At 34.3% G+C, this 18,070-nt stretch overlaps 2 protein-coding genes across 4 annotated transcripts in view; one reads left to right on the forward strand and one right to left on the reverse strand.

The window, feature by feature from the left end:
• Positions 1-14,148, reverse strand: part of LOC125678403 (Golgi pH regulator A-like) — a 31,007-nt gene extending 16,859 nt beyond the window's left edge. Inside the window, exons 1-7 of the mRNA XM_048916834.2 lie at positions 13,977-14,148; positions 10,925-10,984; positions 8,193-8,296; positions 7,867-7,973; positions 6,563-6,673; positions 3,359-3,479; positions 2,048-2,128 (exon numbers count right to left, since the gene is read on the reverse strand). Of these exons, the coding sequence (XP_048772791.1) occupies positions 2,048-2,128; positions 3,359-3,479; positions 6,563-6,673; positions 7,867-7,973; positions 8,193-8,296; positions 10,925-10,984; positions 13,977-14,018 (626 nt within the window). The 5' untranslated portion in view covers positions 14,019-14,148. The remainder of the gene's footprint in view (positions 1-2,047; positions 2,129-3,358; positions 3,480-6,562; positions 6,674-7,866; positions 7,974-8,192; positions 8,297-10,924; positions 10,985-13,976) is intronic.
• Positions 14,148-18,070, forward strand: part of LOC125678401 (ubiquitin carboxyl-terminal hydrolase 25-like) — a 38,450-nt gene continuing 34,527 nt past the window's right edge. The window contains exons 1-4 of one of the 3 annotated variants that reach the window (XM_056154181.1): positions 14,148-14,229; positions 14,415-14,686; positions 15,819-15,995; positions 17,303-17,462. In XM_056154181.1, coding sequence (XP_056010156.1) covers positions 14,639-14,686; positions 15,819-15,995; positions 17,303-17,462 — 385 coding nt within the window. In that variant the 5' untranslated portion in view covers positions 14,148-14,229; positions 14,415-14,638. Of the gene's footprint in view, positions 14,687-15,818; positions 15,996-17,302; positions 17,463-18,070 lie in introns of all 3 variants that reach the window. The other 2 variants (XM_048916831.2, XM_048916832.2) reach the window with 2 other exon arrangements.

Raw genomic sequence — 18,070 nt, forward strand, 5'->3', positions numbered from 1 at the left:
AGGTACAAGGACTAGACAAGGAGAACTTCAAATTGATCTGTAACTTGTTATGGAAAAGCAATTCATCATGATGTACTGAATATCAAATGAATATCTGCAAGCACATTAAAAAAGTCCAGAACACTGATAATTAATATTATTTTTTTAAGTCCAAGGGCCATAACTTAGTAAAAAATCAATGGACCGAGAGGAAATTTAAACTTCATCTGTGACTTGTTAAGGCAAAGCAATGTACCCAAATATCAAATGAATATCTGCAAGCACAACCAAAAAAAGTCCGGAAAACTGATAATTCATGCTAATTTTCTAAGTCCAAGGGCCATAACTTAGTGAAGAGTCAACGGACCGAGACGAAATTCGAACTTGATCTGTAAATTGTTAAGGCAAAGCAATGTACTAAATATCAAATGAATATCTCCAAGCACATTAAAAAAAAGTCCAGAAAACTGATTTGCAGGACTGATGGACAGACAGACGGACGGAGCACAAACCTAAAAATCCCCTTAGAATTCGTCAGTAGGGGACTAATATGAGGTCAATGGGTCAGTCACCAGAGTAATACACAACTATCCAGAAGTCTCTGTCGAGACTGTAGTCTCACTTCAATTTCTTTTTGAAATACATGTATGTTTTTCTAATACATGTATTTTTTTTCTGTCCAATTTTGAAAATTTAAAAAATATTAATAACTGACATTTTAAATTTTCATATATATATCAATCAGAACGTTTACCTTCATATAAGATGCTTTAACAAGCCATTAAATTTTGGAGTATAAATCCAAGATTTGAGTTATAAGCCAGACAGGGTTTTTACTATAATAGCTAGCTTGCTTCAAAGAATTGATGTCGTGTGAGTCACATGCCTTGCTCTTAATCAGCAGAAAAATGATGAAATGTTCTGGAAAAATGTCGCCGTCTTCATTGAACAAGAGGCCCACAGGCCTTATCGGTCACCTGAATACTAGTGAAAAAGTATCAAGAATAAGTTAAAAACGTTCAATTGTTAAGGCACGACGGACGACAACCAATTGCAATAGGTCACCTGAGTTTACTTAGGTGACCTAAAAACCCACAGATAAAATGAATAAATTGTACCACAAACATTTTTAGAATCCAGATAAGTTTTTTCATCTATTCGTTTGTTTCGTTGTTGATTGAAGCAAAATATGACATTAAAATGCATTGTTTACATCGACTGTGTTATATTTTCTAAGTTAAATGAAAAGGTGGATCAAATGTCTAAAGTCATGTTGCAAGATCTTAAGGGTCTTTGCTCATCTCAACGGTCACATTATAAAACATGTTACTCAGGTCATATCTAATTCTAAACTGAGGTTACTGTAGCTGCAACAATGTAGCCCTCTCCGATTTTTTTTGGGAGATCCCGAAAACGTCAGAATAAAAAAAAAATCGGATAGGGCTACCTTATTGCAACTAAGGTTACTGCAGCTTAGTTCTGGGTCATGACACACCTTCATCTCGAGATGCATCAATTGACAAGGTCTAATGGTTCTAGGTTTCAAAATATGAAAGAGAACGTGTCAAAACTAATTTCCGAATTTTTTTTTGATCTCTCGTAGTTTTATCAAGGTTCCTTGAACTTCGAGTTATCGAGAGTCACCTGTACAGCCCATCACAGACAGGTGTATACATACAAGGTGTGCTACAGGTATCTATATATATGAACTCAACATATGCTTGCACTCAATAGATTTGCAAAAAAAGTATAAATTTTTACTTTTATGGCTTTAAATTGTGGGAAATAATTCAATTCTATGATGGTTCTGGCAAAGAGGAAATCCACAGGTTTATAACTGATGGACATGTTTTCATTCTCTATTTATAGGTGTACATTATGTACGAAACAATCATTCATTACTTTCATATTTATTCTGGCATATACTGGACATCATACATGTATATAGTCCTTTTAATCATTCATAAGATTCTTTCTTTACTACAATTAGAGTTCCATTGGCACAAAAAGGATTTTTTTCTTGTTCTAAATAAAAGTTCAATTCAGCTTTTAAAGTTGAAATACCAACCTCTTTTTCTTCATAAGTATCATATCCATGGTTTGCATCAACCTCTTTTCAATGCTTTGTATGTCTGCTTCAGTAACAGCCCTTGGAAAGAATTCACAACATCCAAGATTAACTTAATACAAGAGACATATTTCTTTTGTTATCAGTGGTTATGTAATATTAAGATGTACGATCTTGAAGGTTATTTCATTTAAAGGTTCACTTTATGCATACCGGTACCAATTTAAAGTTATTGATTTTATAGGGAAATACTGTATTTTGACAGCATTACAAACCATTTGGATACAAGCATCGCCCTTGATCAAATACATAAATGATGTGCATTTAGTATTGATACTCGGTATCTGTTCAAATAAACATATATAAAACTCAGATCACACGTACTCTACAAAAAAATTCAACTAGATGTGTCAGTGTGACACAAATGCAGTCCAAGGATGTGAAAAATAAAAAGAATGTCATAATGGTGCTTTTGTTTCCTTTAATTGTGAAGATAATTAAATTACATTAAGGACAAGGAAGTGAAAGGTGGACCTTAGAATGAATGGAGTAAGATACTAATCACCTATACAAGGAAAGTGAAATTTGATGTTATCACCATAAAAGTACACACTAACATCTGTTTATCATCTAAAACAACATCAGGAAAAACAAGTCCAGAAAACAGTCATTAGTCAAACTTCATTAAAAATATTAAAAAAAAACAACTTCATCTTGATTATGATATTCCAAGTCTTTCATATTAAAAATCAGTTCATTATCTGCAAGCACAGCCAAAAAAAAAAAAGTCTGAAAAACGATGAATAATTAAAAATTTTCAAAGTTTGAGGTCAATAACTTAAAGATTATGTCAATTTCTGTCAAATTGGTCAATTTACATATAAACTTCTGCCAACAGAGCAAACAAATGTCTGGAAAACTTATGATGGTATGACAGATGGAAAGGGGTAATACTATATGCCCTGAACACTTCACAGCAGGGGCATAAAAATATTTTCCTGTTTTCTAGGAAAATTTTAAATAATGGCTATTTTGAAGTGGTATAAAACTACTGTGTGATTGACATCAATACCATATAATTTTCATAATCAACTTTAAGTTGTTTGAAAATCCATTAGAGCTAAATAAGGCCAGATGTGAACCTTGTCCTTTCTTAACCTCTCTCAAGGATGAATTTGAAAAAAGACTGCACAAAGTGATACATCATTTCTGTGGTGTTTCATTCAATTGGCCATGTTTTGAACTTTTAAAAGATTTAGCTGAAAACACAGAACGTTTCATCAGGATATCTGCACAGTGTAACAAATTCACCTGATGAAGCAGAACATTGAAGTATATGGATAATTGACAGCACCAAATCCAGAAAGCACCGCCATCAATGTGACCCCGATGACCCCAATCCTTCCAATACACTGCTCAATTGAAAATATACCTGAAAATACATTACACCTGTGTAACATAAACAAAGTTTGTACACTTTCATGAAATGGCCCAAAAGAAAAATACTTGCAACAAAACATCATTTGCAAAATGAAACTGAAGCAACACAATGATAAGTCAGGGTGTTGATAACGGGTCCTGGAGTATACACTGCATGGTACAATGTAATACATTAATTGACGCCTTATTTACATATTCAAAACTACTTCTATAAACCACCAAAAATGGGTAATATCAAAATATGATCATATTCATGTAGGTTATAGTGTCAAATACACAGTATGGTTTTCTTTTTTCAATATCTGATACACCTTTTCAGTAAAAAGTGTTTTTTCCTGCATTGTTTTTACAAAAAATACTCTGTAACATCATTACTTTTAATGCAACAGCACTCTTAAATGCTGGAACAGAGAAAAGAAGAGGCCCATAGGCCACATCACTAGCTTATTAACGCATTTTCCTATGCAAAACATTAATTCCCAATCCTGCCCTTCCCCCACTCTTGTGATCCCATCTTAAACCCAGGGTCATGATGTGAACAAATCTGAACCTACTCTACCTGAGATACATTGCATTATATTGATTTGAAACATTGTACCATAATGGTTCTTGAAAAGATTTTCTAAGATTTTTCCAACATCCACATATGTGTAACTTCAAACCTCTATTGTGACCCCAACATGACCTTGAGACTCAAAATTTGAATAAACATGAATTTTTATTATAAGAAGAATTTTCTTATATACTGTATTCTCATATAAAGCTTTAAACCCCTATTGTGGCCTCATCCAAAACCAAGGCATCATGGTGTTAACAAACTTGAATATACACTACATGAGGATACTTTCATATCAATTTGACAAATTGTACTCTTGTGGTTCTTGAGAACAAAATTTTTAAAGAATATTTCCATATGATCCTATGTAAAACTTGCAACTCCTAATTATAAGATAATAAATACAAAGTTTCATTAAATTCTGTTAAGCAGTTTCAGAGGAGTTGCACTGACAAGAACAGGACTGATGGAGGCCAAACTTTTGAGTTCAAATGGGGCATAATTCCTAGAAAAAAATATTCAAATCGGAATTTCCTGTGAATATGCACATCTACACAGCAAGTCCTTATTAACTACAAAGTTTCATGAAATTCTGTTGAGTGGTTTCAGAGGAGCTGTGCTGACAAGAACAGGATTGACTGACTGGATAAAAAACATCATACCCTCTGCAACTCTTTGCATGGGGTATAAATAAATCACTTTGATGTAATAGATTGGAAAAAATGCATAGGAGGAGTCCACAAATTGCAAGAGAAGTAACCACGATGTCTTAATTTTCATCAAAGAGTTGACTAAAAATCAGATGTAATCCAATTCTAAATCAACTGTTCAATTTGCTTTCAACTTGGGTAGTCTCACAGTACCGTATTAGTCAAAGGCAAATCAGATGAGAAATTTGAAAGCAAAATCAAGAGTATGACCACACCTAAAATTACTAAATATTTTAACCCTTAGCTTACTATTGACCCTGGGCCATGGTGTGAACAAACCTTAATCTACACATCATGAGGATGCTTACATTTTGTCATGATTCTTGAGAAGATTTGAAAACATTTGTCTTATACATTCTTATGTAAAATTTTAAAATCCCATTTGATCCAACCTTGGCAACAAGGATCATGATTGAATAAACTTAAATCTTCATTATATAAGGTTTCTATGCAAGTTATGGTTTTCTGGTTTAGATGTTCTTCAAAAGATTGTAAAAACTCCCTACCCTATTTTATTATGCTTTGCTTTTCTCCCCTTGGAAGGGATTGTGACCCTCTATTTGAAAAAAAATTAACCCCCTTCACCTAAGGGCTATTCCAGAAATAAATACATGGGGGGGGGGGGGGTCGGGAGGCACCTTTTGTATATACCAAGCACCCATAAAAAAAAATAAAAAATTACCCCATGACCCATCAAATTAATAAACTCATTTTACAATGACCCATCTAATAAAAAAAAAAAAACTAACCAGACCCACCACAAAAATATTTTTAAAAATGAAAACGGTACAAATCTCGCGAGGTTTTCGGGACAAACATTCTAGTCAATGACGCGGTAATGCCTGTGCGACATTGTATCACAGTAGTTCTGAAGAAACGATGTCACATCAACAATCAAAGGCATCTATGGCGGGGATGTTGGAAAGATTGGGATTCCAAACGATACTATTATCATGAAATGGGTATGGATATGTTTTTCCACGAATCGTTCGTCTTCTAATGGAGCCCGCGCCCGGAGGCCTCTATATCACCATCACACCGACTGATAAATATAACGCATCGGTACCCTCGTATAAATCAACTAAGGTTTGCCTATTTTTATTAGAAAACGGAATACCTATTGGTTTCAAAATATTCCCAAAATCGATGCACTGTAAACTGTAATAATTTACAGAACAGAGTTCGCCGCCATCACGTCCAAAGGGACCCTATTAAACGCGCCTCTAATTTGAAGAGTGCCGTAATGGAAAGTTATGCGCTGCAAAGAGCGACAACTCGAATAGTTCTATGTTACTTTCGATTTCAAAAGCAGCATTTCGAAAGCACGTTTTCAATTTTACCTCCGACGTTTTGTAACCAACACGACAAGAGCGACAATAAAAATATTCTGAAAACTCAACACCCACGTAGCACAAAATAAAACAATAGAAACTACCCATAATAAATATTTTATTAACAATCCCACCACGGACCAATTAAAATATGAAAAAATACGACCACCCACACAAAAAAATATCATTTGCCACCCGACCCCCCCATTTGATCATTTCTGGAACAGCCCTAAGGATATGACAAGTTTGGTTGAAATTGGTTCAATGGTTCTTGAAAAGAAGTCAGAAACATAACAAGAGGCCCATGGGCCACATCACTCACCTGAGTGAGCTCAGGTGAGCTAAAAAGTTTATAGACAATAGACAGATGACAAATTTTGATCAGGAAACATTTGGCTCAGATGAGCTAAATATATCTACAAACTGCACACCAACAGAGTATTTCTGTTCTTTGACCAGTAGAATTGAAAATATTCACCATGCTTTGGACTCAGTATAGGAAAGGGATCACCAATTTTCCAGAAGAAGTAAAGAAATGCCAGCCAGGCTCCGGCTGTCAGTAGAACACGGATGTGGCGCTTCTGTGGAACTGCAAGATTAAGAAGTTTCTATATAGTTCACTAAATTATACTGGTTGTGTGGAATTAGATTGATAGTATATGATATAGATTCCTATGATATTATAAGTGGGTTGTTTTTTTTTAGTGAGTAAATTGAATTGAGATATGTTTTGATAGATAAAATAAAAAAGTTCTCACTGATAATGGTAGAATATAATCTTCTAAATTTATTCATATTTGTACATAGCATGGGTATCAAATGTGTACCAGGGTACTTATGTAAGACTTTCTTAAAAGTTTTTCTGTTATAGTTTTAGCATATTCCGTTAACACAGATACATTGGACAACATAAGTGCTCATAAAAGATTGCTGTTAGACTCCCTCTGGCCTCATCCTTTCGATGCCTAGTGGTCTAACACATTGACATGTCGTCATGGTGGTCGACAATCTAAAGGTAACATTGTAATGTCACATGGGTAAATTAAGGCCGGACTTATTTCATGTCCTGTTCAGAAAATGAATACAAAAAGTTGAAAATAATTTAAGGTCTTTTTAACACAATCAAATTTAATCTAATAGTTTTCAAAAAATTTTAAGGACATGCATTGCACCATCTTCGCTAGCCAAGGGTTTTCGATCCACTCCGCTCCCCATAAACCTAAATTTATGGGGAGCGGAGTGGACCAAGAACTCTTGGCTAGCGAAGATTGCGTTGCACAGGTACTTAATAATACAAAACTTTTCGTGAAATTTCTGGTACAATTCACTTGCATCCTATCTTGCTTCTTCAAAAGAAATTGAGAAATAATACCAGGTTGGTTTTAGAATTTGCAAATTTTGATAGTTCCTGGTTGTGGCAAGTATAAATGTAACATCAGCTCTTATATACAGTGTATTACAAAAGGTATGGATCAATTGGGGGTCAAATCTGGCAGCCTTGTACATATATCACTATATAAGTGATCTAACGACTGAGTTAACAAGGCTGACAGGTATAGTAACATTACTACACTATAAGATTTAATCCAGAAATCATACACGAACTCTTCATATAGAGGAGATGAAAATATGATTTTAGAAGAAAAGATGTCAGGAAACATTGCGTATAACCTTAACTATCCAAAAGAATTAATAAATTACAAAAAAATTTAAAATCCAGCATTAATACGGCCTGTATACTTTTAATGAAAATCTCCATTTTCAAATTTAAAAAATTCTTACCAAATCTTAAGTTTCCAATAATGAAATAGCCAATGTAGAAAGGCAATACTGCTACCAGAACAAAGAGGCTGGCATACAGCCCTAGCTTCCAATGAAAATATCTTGAACTACAAAAATAGTGTACATGTTCAAGCAATTACAAAAGTTACAGCATGTTTTATTCTAAGCAATTAAAATTTTCACTGTCAGTATAGATCTACAATGGCATTTCAATTCTTATTCATCTCTGTCTCAAATATTTTATAAATTACAAGCCTGTAAAATAAAGGAATGTGATGCAAAATGAAGGAATAAAAATCATGAATATTCAAACTTTTTCAACTTACCTAGATTCAAGAAATCCAAGAATCTCAAAGATGATAAGTTCAAACATTGTACATGACAATGCAAATGTGACCGAAAAGACCAGCAGAACAACGGAATGATGAACCTGAATAAAATATAACAATCAATTATCATGAACAACAGGCCCTGCATGGACCACATGCTCACCTGAGTCATAATGCCCAAAGTGTTTGGTCATATGCAACCTTTGTGCCAAATATGGCAAGCAACAAGTTATGGGCCTAAAACAAATATTTCTAACATATTTACCAGTTTATACCTCCATTTAAAATTGACAAATGATATTGATCCATGATTAACTTATGTAACATGCTCTAGTCAGAATCTCTGCATGTCTAGAATAAACTTCTGGCATCCCTAAACTTCAAAAGTTTTTGCCCACAGAAATATCTTTACTAATTTACTAATGACTTAACTTCAGCCAAATGACCTTGGTTCAAGATCATGACAAACTCTTTGGTCATACATATAATCCTCTAATATCTCTTGATAAAGGGACTGTGGCTAAAAAAATTGTTTCTAATTTCTTCAATGCTAGAGAATTTGACAAAATGTTCGTGGTTCATAACCAATACGCATTGTCATTAACAATTTTTGCACCAACTTGGGCCAAGTATATACTTTTAAAATCCCTACATTACAGAATAACACAGGTGTAAAAAGTAACATAACAAAAAAAAATGAAGTCGGAGCATTGGATCACTTAAAAAGAGACAAGATATGATTATAATCTGCAGAATATAAAGTATCCAATACGCAGTACATGTACTGTCTGTAAAAGAGTGGGCTTTTTCTGAGAACTACTATTTTCACCCACATTAATTACTACCTTATCTTGTAATAATGTTAAAAGAATCTGGTTTGATTTGGATTCAACAAAAATCTGGTAAAGTAGTTATATTTCGTCCAAACACTGTCATACTTAGTAAATAGAAAAAGATGTTGGATTAAACATCATAATTTTATTAGTCAAGAGATATAAAAATCAAACTTCTCAAAAGAAATGTACTATTTTATTCAATAATGTTCTAACATATCTTATTAACTACCATGATATGGAAAGAAAATTGTACTGAAATATTTCCTTTGAAAAACAATGGGAAATGACTTTTCCATAATAACCCAAAATTTTGTATTTCCATCTTAATCTTCTACGTTTTGCTCCTACATGTATTTATGTTTTTGTATGTGTAAGGTCTTGTGAGAGAGAGGAAGTATGTATGTAAATTAAAATAATGCAATAAAAACAATAATAAAAAAAAAAATAATAACTACCTTGCACAAAATCCATACCAATTTTAATCTTATTAAATACAAAATCTAGACCACAATGATCTTAATTTAGAAAATTTTCTAAAAATCCTTTTGTTTCCTCTAGTAAAACTAGGTCCCAACAGCCTTCATAATTTCTGAAGATCTCTATCAGTCCCGGTTCTAAAGTTGTAAAAGTTTTTATGATCAAGGTCAAGGGAGTCACTTGACCTTAATACTAGTTAGTAGGTTTTATCATCCTCTCATTATTTCTGAAGATCCTAGGTCCCTATCAGACCTGGTTCTGAATTTATTTTATATCAGTTTTTAATGTTCAAGGTAAGAGGTCAAGGTCACTGGAGTCACTAAACCGTGATACTAGTTTGTAGGTCACAACATCCATATATCATTTCTGAAGATTCCATGTCTCTATTGGTCCTGGTTCTAAAGAAGTACAGGTCTATATGATCAAGGTCAAAGACAGACAGATGACAGAAAATTTTAGCCTTTGGCTCAGGTGAGCCTATAAAACCATTTTTTGTGATTTTTACATGGTAAAACCCTTATCCTCATGCCACTGCTAATATCTCAGTTACAAAGCTATGACCAAGACAAATACTTCTTCCTTTCTTTAATAGTAACCTTGGCCTTGGTTCAGGGTCATGACACATATTCAATCATAAGCAACCTTTGTAGAAAGTATGAGCCAAGAATTCAGGAGTATTTAAACAAGTCACACATTTTAACCATGTGATCACCTTCCCTACAACCTGAACCCCTGGTCCAGAAGCAATGAGTTTAACAATTTTGGTAAAGGCATCTATGCTCATAATCAGTACAAATCCAGCTCTGGTCCTTCAAATTCAGAAGTAAAGAACATTTTTAGAAATCTATCTAACTGCATCTTTACTTATGATCCTTAGAGCCAAAAAATGTACCCTGAAACCTTAACCAAGAATTTCATAATTTTGGTAGAGGCCTCCATTTTCACTATAACTCTGCACCTAGTTTATTTCCCAGATGATCAGGAATATAGTTTAAGATTTTCCTATTTTAAAGATTTCCTCCCATCTCCTAATACCCCAAAAGGAGAGGGGCCACGAAATTCAAATCTTTAGTTTGCCTACACCAAAAGATGTTACACAAGCTGACAGCAATTTTGGTGAAAATTTGTCTTACAGTTTTTGAGGGAAAGTAAAAAATGTTCAAGGTTAACAATGGATGATGGACAATGGACAGGCCGAATAGCAATAGATCACGAGCAGAGTTCCCAAAACACTCAAGTCCACCAGGCATCCCAGGAAGAATTTTTTTTTTGATGTTTCGTATTATGTCTGATAAATTTCCCAAATGTCCAGTAGATTTTGATTATTTATCGGACAATTGTTCTACAGTTTTGGGAACTCTGCATGAATTACTCCAGTGACATTTGTCTTGCATCATTTATTTACATCATGCTCACCTCATAATCCTTAAAGAGCTGTTTCAAGAAAAACACCCATCCACCAGCAAAAAACAAAACCTGGAAAGAAAGTTTCCAATTTAATACATCATGAACACTTACTCGAACAAGTTATAGCTTCAGTTAACGTCCCTTATATACCTTGCGTCAAAGGTATCTCACTGTGAACCTCTAGCATGCTGGAGTACACGAACATGTAGTCTAATTATATAGGTGATAAAAAAATAGAGCTGCCCTGACCCATAATTAGGTATATTTGAACAAGAAGAGGCCAATAGGATTGGAAGTGTTTATGTTGCATTGAGTGCATCTTTTGAACTCAGAGAATGGAATGAACATCGATTTTGTGATCAATCACTACACTTAATTTGTTTGCTGTATGTTTAGGACTAAAGGAGAAGATTTATGAAATTCAATGTTTTTTTCCCACTAAATGACCCATCAAGCCCTTTCCTGGAGCTTGAACCCTTGACCCAGAAACCTTTAAGCCATTTTAACTATGTGTCAGTCTCTATGTTAGATGTTGTTTAGTGTCCAGGAACTTAGAAGAGAAATTTCAAAGAAATAAATGTTGCATATTTACTATATGAACCATAGAGTTCCACCCTAGCATCAAGGGGACATGAATGGTAAAAGCTTCTCTCTTCAATGCTATGTGTGTAGTATAAAACAGAGACATATATAACAGACATAAGCAACTCCTAAGGCGGTATGTTTACCGCTTAAATATGTGAAAGTCCCACCTATAAATCGTTAATTCCTATATATATTGATTGATGAATTGATGCTGATTTAAGTTTATTTCACTTCTATCATAAAAATAATTGAACATAACAAGTTTTGAAACAATTTGATGATCAACAAAATAATATGCTTTTTTTTTAAAAGTAGGCAAATTGTAAACATTGCCTATATCTTGGCAATGTGTCACGTTTTGAAACTTCACTTTCATTTTACTCTGAAGTAAAACATCCCCTGAAAATATTGTATCTTGAATGGTATATCTTTCATTCTTACATCAGTATACGTAATTTAAATCAGTGTGTGCATTAATTTTTACCAAAAAACAGCAGACCACAAGATAATACGAGACTTGAGGAAGTTGCTAATCTGTTACATATGTTGCTGGTATCAGTGTTTGATGTCCAAGAGTCCAGAAGACAATTTTAAAAGAAAAATGCATTTCTACTATACAAGTCATAGAATCCCATCCTACCACTAAGCACCTCTCTACACACTGTCTAGTGTAATTAATAACTGAATGAAAATGTACAAAACCTGCCTGTTTGCCACAAGATTGGAAGGTGAGTTAGGAAGGACCTAAATGCTACCCAGAAAAAGAGTCAGGGGGTCCATCCCCCTCCCACTTTCCTCTCCCCCCTCCTCTCTTCTTTTCCTCATCTCCCTCCCTCTCTTCTCACTGTTCTTTCCTCTACTTCTCCCTCCCTCTCTTCTCACTGTTCTTTCCTCTACATCTCCCTTCCTCTCTTCTCACTGTTCTTTCCTCTACATCTCCCTTCCTCTCTTCTCACTGTTCTTTCCTCTACTTCTCCTTCTCACCTTCCTCTTACCCTGTCCACCCCAATGGATGTAGCATACTAAACAGGTTATGCACATTCTGTCATTTGGTTACTATCCAAATAGTACTACTACTGTTAATAAGCTGTTCAATTAAACACATCTATAAATAAACTGTCTCATTACTTAGGGTACAAGACTGCTAATCTGATTGACTTGGCAAAGGCACTGTCCCTTGGTACCCCTTGTATTTGTTTTATTTTACTACCCATATAATATCCTTGTTGTACAGCACATTTTCAATCAGTATTATAAGCCAACTCAAGACCAACATCAATTTAGAAACCTTTAACATGTGTATATGGTATACATCTGTATATTGCATTGTGTAGTTGTATTTAATTGTATAAAATATTATTTAATTAAGCTGTCTTGAATATTTAACATCTGTATATGGTATGCATGTGTACATATTGTGGTATCATGTATTTATTTTTGTGTATACTAAAAATAAGCTGTCTCGAACACTTAGGGTATAAGACTGCCAGTCTTGGCTCAGGCACCGTCCCTTGGTACCCTCTGTGTTTGTGACAACATTTTATAATATTGTTTTACTTTACTTCCCATATAGCACACTTGTTGTACAGCACATTTTCAATCAGTATCGTGATGAGAATTCAACAGGTCCAGTCCAAAAACTATTTCTACCTATGTAACTATTAATAGCTATCTAGGTATTTAAACCTACTTAAAGTAGCTACTTCTACCTACTTTTACCTGTTTTTGAAAATATAAATAAATAATAATTAAGGCGCATCTTTTAAACAGGTCAGTCATTTTATGTATCATGTTTTGCATGTGCATGGCAAAATTTGGAGTGTAAATTTGAATACCTTACGAGGGTGGAGAATGCAGAGGAAATGCAAGAAACTTCGCCCTAAAAACTTTTAATGTAAAAATGCATGACGGTAAACTTTAAAATTAATACAGATTTGTAAGACATTCTAGACTTTATATCACGTAGCTTTGATCCTAAGCTCCAAGAAAATGGAACTGGGTGCTGTTATTGATGCAAATTTGGAAGGTTAGAAAGTAATCATTTTTTGTCCAATATTTTTGTGGTGTTCGTCAGTGCAAGTGAATAAGAAATTTGGTACACACCATATTGCGCTGTTCCTGCATTTGGTCACGAAATGCAAGTAAAGGAAAAAGTAGGTAAAAAAAATAGCTACCTTGAGTAGGTTTAAATACCTACATAGCTATAAGTAGCTACGTACTAGGTAAAAATAGTCTTTGGACTGGACCTGTTCAATACCTATGTCAATGTAGAAACCCTTAACGTCATGTGTAATAAGGTACACATGTGTATATTGTATCATGTAGTTATGTTTAATTGTTAAAATTGTATATGCCCCCTGAGGGCCCTTGATTGGTGAATAAATAATAATAGCACAATATTCCATCAAAATACACGCTGTCAATGACTGTCATCAGGTCATGTCATTTTAACACATTTATCAACTCAAGTAGTTACCTGCGAAAAGAACATTAAGCATGAATCTGCTAGAAATGACATTTTTTTCAAGAATCTGTTCTCAAAGCATAATATTCGATGTCATGTATTCAGTCAATCAGTGTTCTCCCCAAATCGCCACATCCTAAGTACGGAATTCCGATTCCGATGTAATTTCTTTAACATCGGAGTCGGGATAATGGAAATATGGATGCAGTGATGAAAAACGCAATTTGATTGGTTTTCAATAAAAGACATACCGACTGTGTAAAAAGTGTGTTAACCATTATATCTCTCCAAATTCTAGAATTTTACTTAAAAAGCCAATCTTCAAATATCACAATTTTCAGTTATATTTATCAAAAATCAAAAGAATTGTTTTCAAACAGTACGAAGGTTATCTTCTATTTTTGGTATCAAAGAGAGAACCAATAAAAAATCGTTTTTCATTCTACTTAGGGATGTTATATTTCGTCGGCCATTGACGAGGTGCAGGGACTGAGGGAGAGATAAACTTAAAGATTTTGGAAGATTATTTCTCGTATTGAAATTGGCAGTTAATCTAAACTCTGAATGTTGGATGATGTCGTTAAGTAATGTCACGCTTGATTATTTAATCGTGTGTTATCGTGCGCTGTCCTGAATAGTTGTTTACATTGGAGTCGTGAATTCCAACTCAGAAAATGACAGTTGAACAACCGGCGCTACCACAACACAAGATTCATTCACAGGTTTGAAACCCTTACTTATTAATCGCATCCCATACAATGGTGTTTAAGTTAGAATTGTTTGTCAATTATCCTTTCGGTTAGACATTTCAGTTTTCGCTTTCTTTCACGTAGTTGGAAATGTTTCTTATGTAATAAGTTGACGATTCTACCATGATTAAGGTAAGCGCGGCAAAAGCAAAGTGGCTGATCCAGAAAATTTTCGAAGGGGGAGAGTTGCAATTTAAATGGAAGAAAATTATCAATTGCTATGGTTGTAAAACAGATAAACAGTAATTTTATCTGACACATCCACACATGGAGATCGGAGGTGTTGCATTGTTTAAAAGCTTGTTTGCACCAAACGTTGACTGAACCCTAGGATGGTGGACCACTTCCATGCATGGAGGGACGTAGCACATATTAGTTATAAAATTTTATGCATTTTATTCAAATAATGCATCTTTGATTCGTATACTGTACTCTCTTAAAACTAGTCAAGATACAGGGCTCACCGCAGGTGTGGCCTTTCAACAGGGAATGCTTACTCCTTTAAGGTAGTGATGGGAATTGGTGAGAATTTCATTGATAATCTGTTTACTGTAACTAATAATCGATTTTAATCAGACATTTAGAAATTCTATAATAAAGTCATTTAACTATGTACTATCTATTTGTCAAATAGATAGTATCCTCAGATATATTTTAATTTACTCAGTACATGTATGAGTTTTGGGTGGGGCCCCAATAGGGATTTAAAGTTTACATGGGAATATATGTACTGTGTGTACCATAAAAGTTTTTGAAAATCTTCTCAAAAACAACAAGGGTTCAATTTGCAGAACTGATAAAAAGGCATCCTCATAATGTGCAAATTCAAGTTTGTTTACACCATGACATCTTGGCCAAGGATGGGGCAATGAAAGGGGTTTGGTTTTATGTAGGCATATATAGAAGTCTGAAAATCTTCTGAAGAACCATAATGATTGATGTACAAGCACCCTCATGTAGAGTAGATTCAAGTTTGTTCACACAATGATGCCTGGATTCCAGGTGGAGTCATTGATTTAAATTTATTGTTTTACATGAGGAAAATGTAGTATCTTTGTTGAGTGATACAATCCATTGGCATCTTGGTTGGTTTTTTTTTTATTAGAGGCCTAGAGATGGTGAAAATCTGTTGTTTGCTAAAGTGAAAGAAGTAACTGGAGTCGATGATGATGTGGTAATAAGAAGAGCATGTGAAGCCTGCCAGGATAGTAATGGAAAAGTGAAAGTTGAAGATGTTGTCACAATGTTATTGAATGATGATTCATTTCGCTCTAAATCAAAGGTAAACTCATGCCTATAGATTATTGATTTACTACATAGTCCTTAATCAGTCTAGTAACTTTGTGGTTATGGTGCATGATTTGCAACCTGGGAGTCCCGGGTTAGATTCCTGGCAGTCACATCAAACCTAAGACATTCAAAATAGGTAGTGACTATTCATTGGCCAAGCACCCAACATTTGGAGTGAAGTCATCATGAGTCTTTCGGATAAAACTTTAGAAACAGAGATGTTGTATTGGGGTGGGCATTGACATGATAAAGAACCCTTTTTGCTATGGCCTTAAGTACTGTGCATAGGTAAAAAATTATGGCAATTGACACCTACAGGTGCTGGTGACATCTCAATACAAGTGAAATATTCTAGAGTGGGACATAAACATCAAACAGTTCTTGAATTATATATATTTAAATGTTTTATTAGCGCTCGGCATTGAAGCCCTATAGAAATCGTATCAGTTGTACTGTTCGGCCATCTTTCTGTTTCTTAACACTTTTGTTGTGACATGACATCTTCACAAAAAGTTTCTATGTTTTATACAAACATAGTCAATCATTAATGGAAGACACCTATAGATTTTCAGCTCACCTTTTAGTGAGATAAGATTTCCTGATCACCTCTTGTCTGTCGTTCGTCCATCTGCCTGTCTGTTTCTAAATTTTACTTAGTTTTAGGTCACCTGTGTTTTTCTGACCTATTGCTATTGGTCTGCATCTATCATCGTCCGTCTTGCATTAACAAACAGTATCAACTTCTTGATAAGTACCTTTCCAATTCTTTTCAAATTAGGTATGAAATATCTTTGGAACAAGGGAGGCCATGAATTGTAAATTTCAGGACTCCTACAGACAGAGCCTTAGAAGAGAGGCAGAAACTGCCAAGAATTGACCAATTTTCAAAAATCTTCTCTATAACCACACATACATGTATACATAAATGTATTCTAAGAAAAACTAACTGCATTGTCGTTGCATGGTGAAATACAGAATTTATTAGATGCAGAGCAGAAACAAAGAAAATATAATTATTAATTAGGATATTGGGTATGTTTTCTTTTAAACTATTGAATACTGTGATAAATGTATGCAATCACACTCTCCAGTTATAAGTTTAAAGTCAACAAACCATGTGCATCTAGAAAAACTGTAGGCTTTGGACAACAGATTTGTCCTCGGGTCAAACAAAACAGCTGTAGTCCTCACACCTAGTCAATAACTGTATACTATTATTTAGTGATAGATTTATACAAACTCTTCTGTTATTGACCAAATTAGGCTACCAGTGAACCTAATTCTTTTCTATTTTATCAGTCCAAAGTGGTTGCATTATCTCCCAGAGATGATGTTACAAAAAATGCAGATACTCAAACTGGACAATCGACAATTGATGCACGTGGTCAACAGGGCTGTGAAAACAAGAACTCTTCCATAAAACAGGATGTACCATATGGTCCAGAGAATAAGAACCATGGTAAGTATACCTGTTGAATTTTGTGCACTGTTAGGACCATATATGAAAGGAGGGCTATACCTGCCTGATTAAGTTTGAAAATTTGAAGAGTAATTAATCAGCAAGGCATAATTTCTTTGCATCAATATAATCTTTTGAATTAAAACATAGCATTGACCCTAAGATTACCCCCACCCTCTCCCAGCAGTGCCTAATCTTTGTACTGTGTCTGGACTTCTGGCAACCCATGTTTCTCTTGTAGTCTTCCTAAAAATTCACTCAATAAATTAAACTATTCTATACTATTATCATGTTTCCTTTTAGTTTCTTCCTATTTATTCAAAACCAAACTATTTTTGCACAGAACACAAATAAACTGTATGCTATCACTGGGTTGGGTTTTTTTTTTTTTTTGGTGTGTCAACTCCATTATAATTTAGAAAAATTGTTACAGAAGTTTATCTCAAAACCAGGGCTTTGCTCTTGCCAAGCGAAATTGCTATCCATTAGGCTATGGAACCGCTATATGCTTTTCGTTAAATTGTTTACATTAACTACAGTAGTATGACAGTTTTAAAGAAAAATTGTCCAGATATTTGATTAACACAAAAAAATGAGTCATATAATCC

The sequence above is a fragment of the Ostrea edulis genome, chromosome 2 (assembly GCF_947568905.1).
Source record: "Ostrea edulis chromosome 2, xbOstEdul1.1, whole genome shotgun sequence".
In the NCBI taxonomy this organism is placed as follows: Eukaryota; Metazoa; Mollusca; class Bivalvia; order Ostreida; family Ostreidae; genus Ostrea; species Ostrea edulis.